Source organism: Oncorhynchus mykiss, chromosome 8 (assembly GCF_057628025.1).
Source record: "Oncorhynchus mykiss isolate SJ-2025 chromosome 8, ASM5762802v1, whole genome shotgun sequence".
In the NCBI taxonomy this organism is placed as follows: domain Eukaryota; kingdom Metazoa; phylum Chordata; class Actinopteri; order Salmoniformes; family Salmonidae; genus Oncorhynchus; species Oncorhynchus mykiss.
Genome location: NC_143029.1, coordinates 92,943,944 through 92,952,586, shown reverse-complemented (window position 1 = coordinate 92,952,586; position 8,643 = coordinate 92,943,944). Strand labels below are relative to the sequence as shown.

The 8,643-nt window shown below is 43.2% G+C and overlaps 1 protein-coding gene across 1 annotated transcript; it reads right to left on the bottom strand.

Moving 5' to 3' along the window:
• Positions 1-7,015, bottom strand: LOC110530875 (large ribosomal subunit protein eL43). Its single transcript, XM_021614166.3, has 4 exons — positions 6,894-7,015; positions 5,640-5,768; positions 4,728-4,810; positions 1-780 (listed from the first exon to the last, which is right to left on the bottom strand). The coding sequence occupies exons 1-4, from the start codon at positions 6,894-6,896 to the stop codon at positions 717-719; spliced, it is 279 nt and encodes a 92-aa protein (XP_021469841.1). The 5' UTR covers positions 6,897-7,015; the 3' UTR covers positions 1-716.
• Between the last annotated feature and the right edge of the window lie 1,628 nt (positions 7,016-8,643).

The window sequence follows — 8,643 nt, the reverse complement described above, 5'->3', positions numbered from 1 at the left end:
TGTGACCAATAACATTTTATTTTTTACTCCCCAAATACAGGTACAAGCTTGTAGCATCATACCCAAGACTCAAGGCTGTAATCGCTACTGAAGGTGCTTCAACAAAGCTTGGGGATTTGAGTAAAGGGTCTGAATACTTATGTAAATGTGATTAGTTTTGTTTCTTTTTTTCTCCAAAAGCCTTTCTTTGCTTTGTCGTTATGGGGTAGTGTGTCAATTGAGGGGGGAAAAAAACTATTAAATCCATTTTAAAATAAGTCTTTAACGAAACAAAATGTGTGAATACTTTCCAAATGCACTGTAACCCATCAATGAATCACTCGTATCTGCATGTCCAGCCCCTATATTCACAATTAAGTGTTTTACCATGTTATCTTCTGTAATGTTTCCACTGCATACGTTTTGGATGAGCTTGTCATTGCTTTTAAGAGCTTGTTAATTAATCAGAAAACAAATGGAACAAACCAGAAGTCTGGAGCTCAAACAATATTCTTTTTTTAAAGGGGCTAGAAGTGGGACTGTAGGAGTTAACATCAGCGCCAAGTAACATTCAGACACTCAGGTGGCAGGCAACACACAGGGCTGTACTAACAGCAACACAAGTAGTACAAGTAGACTCTGGTGCTCCAGAGTGCTTTTTATTGTGGTAGATGTTCAACACAGCGTCCAGGTCAAACTGTACACAAAAGTGACAGTCTTGATTCTCCGGTAACAGTCTACTGGTCTTTCAGCTCCTTCAGTCTCCTGATGGCCGACTTCACGGTGACTGCAGACGTCGTGCTGGAACAGAGAGCGAACACAGAGGAGAACGGTGGTTTAGCACATACAGTGGAAACAAACTGAACTCACAAGACACCAAGGGCCAGGCAGTTTCCCTACACACAGGTTAAGTCTAGTCCTGAACTAAGAAGCCCTTTCCATGAAGAATCCCCATTAAACTGCTCCAGTCCTGGACTAGGCTTAACCTGTGTCTGGTAAATCAGTTGCCAATAGCAACTGGTGTTGATTTGACCTTGTCTTTTAGGCCATTGTCCCGCTGAAAGGTGACTTCTTCCTCTAGGATTTTGCCTGTGCTTAGTTTGTAACCTAAAACTAAATTACAAGGATAGTCATAACATGATGCAGCCACTACTATGGTTGTAAATTGGAGAGTGGTACTCAGTGCCCCAGAGCACTTTGTATTCTGGGCAAAAACTTGAATTCTTTGCAGTATTACTTCATTGCCCTTTTTGCAAACAGGACGAATGTTTCAACCCTCTGAACAAAGAAAAGTCAAGGTACAAAACAAATCACCACTATACCAGAGATGCTACCTGCTAATTCCAGTCTGGAGGGACAAATCACCACTATACCAGAGATGCTACCTGCTAATCCCAGTCTGGAGGGACAAATCACCACTATACCAGAGATGCTACCTGCTAATTCCAGTCTGGAGGGACAAATCACCACTATACCAGAGATGCTACCTGCTAATCCCAGTCTGGAGGGACTAATCACCACTATACCAGAGATGCTACCTGCTAATCCCAGTCTGGAGGGACAAATCACCACTATACCAGAGATGCTACCTGCTAATCCCAGTCTGGAGGGACAAATCACCACTATACCAGAGATGCTACCTGCTAATTCCAGTCTGGAGGGACAAATCACCACTATACCAGAGATGCTACCTGCTAATTCCAGTCTGGAGGGACAAATCACCACTATAGCAGAGATGCTACCTGCTAATCCCAGTCTGGAGGGACAAATCACCACTATACCAGAGATGCTACCTGCTAATTCCAGTCTGGACGGACAAATCACCACTATACCAGAGATGCTACCTGCTAATTCCAGTCTGGACGGACAAATCACCACTATAGCAGAGATGCTACCTGCTAATTCCAGTCTGGAGGGACAAATCACCACTATACCAGAGATGCTACCTGCTAATCCCAGTCTGGAGGGACAAATCACCACTATACCAGAGATGCTACCTGCTAATCCCAGTCTGGAGGGATAAATCACCACTATACCAGAGATGCTACCTGCTAATCCCAGTCTGGAGGGACAAATCACCACTATACCAGAGATGCTACCTGCTAATCCCAGTCTGGAGGGACAAATCACCACTATACCAGAGATGCTACCTGCTAATTCCAGTCTGGAGGGATAAATCACCACTATACCAGAGATGCTACCTGCTAATCCCAGTCTGGAGGGATAAATCACCACTATACCAGAGATGCTACCTGCTAATCCCAGTCTGGAGGGACAAATCACCACTATACCAGAGATGCTACCTGCTAATCCCAGTCTGGAGGGACAAATCACCACTATACCAGAGATGCTACCTGCTAATTCCAGTCTGGAGGGATAAATCACCACTATAGCAGAGATGCTACCTGCTAATCCCAGTCTGGAGGGATAAATCACCACTATACCAGAGATGCTACCTGCTAATCCCAGTCTGGACGGACAAATCACCACTATAGCAGAGATGCTACCTGCTAATCCCAGTCTGGAGGGACAAATCACCACTATACCAGAGATGCTACCTGCTAATTCCAGTCTGGAGGGACAAATCACCACTATACCAGAGATGCTACCTGCTAATCCCAGTCTGGAGGGACAAATCACCACTATACCAGAGATGCTACCTGCTAATTCCAGTCTGGAGGGACAAATCACCACTATACCAGAGATGCTACCTGCTAATTCCAGTCTGGAGGGATAAATCACCACTATAGCAGAGATGCTACCTGCTAATCCCAGTCTGGAGGGATAAATCACCACTATACCAGAGATGCTACCTGCTAATCCCAGTCTGGACGGACAAATCACCACTATACCAGAGATGCTACCTGCTAATTCCAGTCTGGAGGGACAAATCACCACTATACCAGAGATGCTACCTGCTAATTCCAGTCTGGAGGGACAAATCACCACTATACCAGAGATGCTACCTGCTAATCCCAGTCTGGACGGACAAATCACCACTATACCAGAGATGCTACCTGCTAATCCCAGTCTGGAGGGACAAATCACCACTATACCAGAGATGCTACCTGCTAATCCCAGTCTGGAGGGACAAATCACCACTATACCAGAGATGCTACCTGCTAATCCCAGTCTGGAGGGACAAATCACCACTATACCAGAGATGCTACCTGCTAATTCCAGTCTGGAGGGACAAATCACCACTATACCAGAAATACTACCTGCTAATTCCAGTCTGGAGGGACAAATCACCACTATACCAGAGATGCTACCTGCTAATTCCAGTCTGGAGGGACAAATCACCACTATACCAGAGATGCTACCTGCTAATCCCAGTCTGGAGGGACAAATCACCACTATACCAGAGATGCTACCTGCTAATCCCAGTCTGGAGGGACAAATCACCACTATACCAGAGATGCTACCTGCTAATTCCAGTCTGGAGGGACAAATCACCACTATACCAGAGATGCTACCTGTTAATTCCAGTCTGGAGGGACAAATCACCACTATACCAGAGATGCTACCTGCTAATTCCAGTCTGGAGGGACAAATCACCACTATACCAGAGATGCTACCTGCTAATTCCAGTCTGGAGGGACAAATCACCACTATACCAGAGATGCTACCTGCTAATCCCAGTCTGGAGGGACAAATCACCACTATACCAGAGATGCTACCTACTAATTCCAGTCTGGAGGGACAAATCACCACTATACCAGAGATGCTACCTGCTAATCCCAGTCTGGAGGGACAAATCACCACTATACCAGAGATGCTACCTGCTAATTCCAGTCTGGAGGGACAAATCACCACTATAGCAGAGATGCTACCTGCTAATTCCAGTCTGGAGGGACAAATCACCACTATACCAGAGATGCTACCTGCTAATTCCAGTCTGGAGGGACAAATCACCACTATACCAGAGATGCTACCTGCTAATTCCAGTCTGGAGGGACAAATCACCACTATACCTGAGATGCTACCTGCTAATTCCAGTCTGGAGGGGAAAATCACCTCACATGCTCATATTCTAGAATCCACATAAAGAACCAATCAGACTTGTTGTGGAGCAAAATCAGCAGGTGGTGACACAGTGCACAACATTTACAGTTTCATTTTGATGGACCGAATAAATATCTAAGTGTTTCCATCACTTTTTTTTTATAGCTAAAACTTGTGTTAAAATAGCCTATTCCGGCCAACAGCAGGCAGATAGAGTGCAGGTAGACTAGTCTACATGAGATTATTACAGACAGATTATTTGTCAAATGGCAGTCAAGCATGGATTATTTCAACAGAATAAGGAAAAGGAGCGTTAAGTTCATGACCTTCCATCAGCCTGTGAAGTTCATAACTTATTTAATCTGTAGCGTAATAAACTGCTTGCTTTCCTGTGTCGTAGTGGGAGGACCACACACCATATCATCGCGGGACTCCAAGTTTACTTCGATATGACGATCATCATATCAATGCCTTTTCTCGCATAATTCATTTTACCGACATAAAAAGATACCATGTCAAACGAACAAATTGTCACATTTATCAAATTGTACTGGATCTTCCTGTTTCCATTACAGCTGTCGAGATGTTATTTTTTTACTCAGATAAAAACGGTGGATAGAAATGTGGTTACAGACGCCTAGTCTAATCTGAGGGGGAGATTCGAGCAGGGGATAGATGGAGAAGGCACCCACTCACAGTCCAGAAACACAGTTCTATGTCCACAGGCTCACAGTGCTACTTACTTGTATGTCCAGGCGCCTCCAGCAACAGTCTTCATGCAGGATCCACAGTGCCAGATACCAACTGCCCTCCTCTTCATCTTAGTCTGATGATTAAACACAAGTACTGTTAGTAACGTCAGTTCAATACTGTTATTAACCTCTTAACAGTCCCCCTCCCAAGCTTCATTATGGCACCTCTCATGTTATTAATGTTCCTATACTTCTGAGTATAACCACGTCCAAAGTTTACCCCAGAATCCAACACCGGTCATACAAAGGATCATTTAGCTGTTTGATCAAATGTAGGACCCCTTTAGGTATCACAATAAACGATTTGATTAATATTGAGTAAGGTTTTGAAGTGTGTCCTATACCTAAGAGAGATAAGAAAGCTCAGGAAATTGTTTTTTTCCTTCTTTTTAAAAATATTTTTTACACATATTTAAGCTCTTACTTTTGGGGCCCAAATCTACCTCCATACTTCCATTAACTTGTATGGGTTACCTTCAGACGAGTCCTGGGACCCTTGTGAGGCCTTGGAGCAAAATAGAGAATTGTGTTGGTGAGAGTCGTCTTTCCATAGTGGTCATATTAGTATGTAAGCCATACCGGTCGGCGCTACAAACATTTATGGGAAATAAATACATTTGGGTTGTCTCCGTCTAACAGCGCTCTAGCTGTCACCACAGATGTGGAAGGCCGACAGAGGCAGAAACAACTACATCTCCAGTTTAAACTGACAGAGTATTATGTTACTTAGACTGACACACCAGTGCATCAATAGACTTAAGGATGAAGACATCAGTAACCGTTCTGCAGGAACAAAACATTTCTGCCGTCCATGTGTGAATCGTGTGTTTGACATGCCGACTGTGGGTGTGTGTACCGTACCTCGGTGTACCTGGCTGTATATGTTAGAGGTGTGTACCGTACCTTGCCACAGAAGGAGCAGGTGTACTTGGCGTGCTGGCTGATCTCAATCTTTTTCACCATCTTCCTGAGCGACGCGCCGTAACGCGTGCCGTATTTACCCACAATCCCCACCTTCTTGGTGCGCTTGGCCTGAGGAAGAGGGAGACACCAAATTAACACACAATAACCTCGTCTAACTAGCATCTCCCATCTTACTGTTAGCCTTTATGGCAGGAAATACCACTCCTCCCATTACATAGACAAAAACCTCAACAGGGGCACTGCAAACAAACATTTAGCTAACATTGTTATGTATATGACCTGTCACGTGACCGGGCCAAGCCTGAGCACAACACTCAAATCTAACAAACTGCACTGCTCGGTTGTCGTCAACAAGGCAACATGATCCATCATCGATTTTGCATGTGAAAATACTGAATTGTACTCATTACGCCACGTGACAACCTACATGACTTGTTTTGAGCAGACTTCCTCATCTGCCCGAAAGGGGACAGCTCGGTTCCTAAACGAATGCAATCCCTTTCCACCCAGGCCAAACTACTTTTACCCAGGCCAACTTAATAGAACCCCCTCAATAACTAGCAAGGCAATGACCTCACCTAGCATTTTCTCAAACATCACACGGTCAACCTTGGGCAAGCAAACTACCCAAATCTAGTTAAACATGCACCAGCCAACTTACTACGCCTTTTATTTCTTGGCATATAAACATGGCGGATGTAACTAACGTCTGCTCTACAACCACACTCGAGAATACAGTTAGTTACATTTGTAAAACATTAAGAGAACTTTAATAAGTTAGTATTAGCTTGGCTGGCAACGATGACTGCAGTCTACAGCGGCGAGGACACACTGTGACAAGTAACCAGTCTTTAACAGATAGTTAAGGCAACTACAGTAGCTATTGACATAACTAAGCGCTGTTTATGGTTGTTACAAAAACCACAAACACATATCTGTAACTAGCTTGGTAACGGAACCCAATTTTAACTAGCTTGGTAACGGAACCCAATTTTAAGCACTGGGTGCGCAAACCCGAGTGACATGCACATACCGGGCGTCCATTTCTATAACTACCAGTTATGCGAACAGTAAAAACATGTATTTTGGCCATTCGCTCTCAAAAATATCTGCAATAACTTTTGGAGCTAATGGCGAATTATATTAACGGCCCATTAGATAAATTGTTATTCCATCAACCGCTTTGGATTAGTTAGATGGGTGTGGATTAGGAAGGGGACATTTTCGTCTCACCATTGTAGTTCTGGAGACGTAGGTCCAAAAAGGAAGCGCACAGTACGCAGGCGCAATTTACCCCTGTGGAATGTATTGCATTGTGGGATGTTGGCGCTGTTGCCTCTTCCCCCCTCAGCAACGCTTCCACTGCAAGAGGTTGCGTTCTATAAAATGACTATTTTGTTTGAATATGGAAGTTGATGTGTAGGAACTAGAATATTTCTGTGATATTTCTGCTGTGTGCAGCCTTGACGGATCCCATGGGATTTTTTAATTTGATTTTTAATTTATTTCACCTTTATTTAACCAGGTAGGCTAGTTGAGAACAAGTTCTCATTTACAACTGTGACCTGGCCAAGATAAAACATAGCAGTGTGAACAGACAACAACACAGAGTTACACATGGAGTAAACAATTAACAAGTCAATAACACAGTAGAAAAAAAAGAGAAAAAAGAGTCTATATACATTGTGTGCAAAAGGCATGAGGAGGTGGGCGAATAATTAAAATTTTGTAGATTAACACTGGAGTGATACATGATCAGATGGTCATGTACAGGTAGAGATACTGGATGATGCTTGTAATTGCAAAAATCTCTGAAGCTGGAGACTCACATCTCCCTCACTAGCTTTAAGCACCAGCTATCAGAGCAGTTTACAGATCACTGCACCTGTACGTAGCCTATCTGTAAACAGCCCATCTATCTACCTACCTCATCCCCATACTGGTATTTATTTATTTATTTTGCTCCTTTGCACCCCAGTATCTCTACCTGCACATTCATCTTCTGCCGATCTACCATTCCAGTGTTTAATTGCTATAGTGTAATTACTTCGCCACCATGGCCTATTTATTTCCTTAACTTACCTCATTTGCACTCACTGTATATAGACTTTTTGTTTTCTTTTGTTCTACTGTATTATTGACTGTATGTTTGTTTTACTCCATGTGTAACTCTGTGTTGTTGTATGTGTCGAATTACTACGCTTTATCTGGGCCAGGTCGCAGTTGTGAATGAGAACTTGTTCTCAACTAGCCGACCTGGTTAAATAAAGGTGAAATAAAATAAATGCTGTGCACTCTATTCTGATAAACCTATTTGCCATGTTATAGCCTTATTTGGACTACTAGAGATGTTGGTTATGTCATTATTATCCAAGCATGTGCATTATTCCAGAGGAAGATTCACACAGGATTCGTTTTTCCAAACTGCCCCCTGTAATTATTTTTTTGACTCATGATGGAAGCCTGTAGGTTTTTATTGTAGGCGTGACGATATTTAATTAATTTCAACTTCCTGTCTAGATGATAGTACACAACACTGAAAACTCATGCTGCTAAATGTAGGCTATAGGTCCCCCCCATAATATTTAAACCGATGAACCGTGATCCTCAGTGGCGACCAGTCATTCAGGGCAGGAGGGGCAGAGCCCCACCTGTTTAGCATGTTATTTTTGCATTAATAGGTGTCACATATCAGTTTTCAAACAATGTTTTAAACACTGCAAAAAATACTAAATGTTCCCACAAGAAGGATCGCTGAGCCACCTTCCTGTTCAAGTGAGCACAGCACAACAACGATGAGTCCGAAAATGTATTGTATGCTGCTGCATAAATTATTTAATATGCCAGGGAGATATATACTGTCGCTAGGAAAGTAACACTACATTTATGTTGTGTAGTAAGCTGTTAGTAGCCCATGTGCCTCACCCTAACAATTTGGTCCCTTACCCCCTCATAATTCCGCCTACTGTTCTGACTTGGTGGT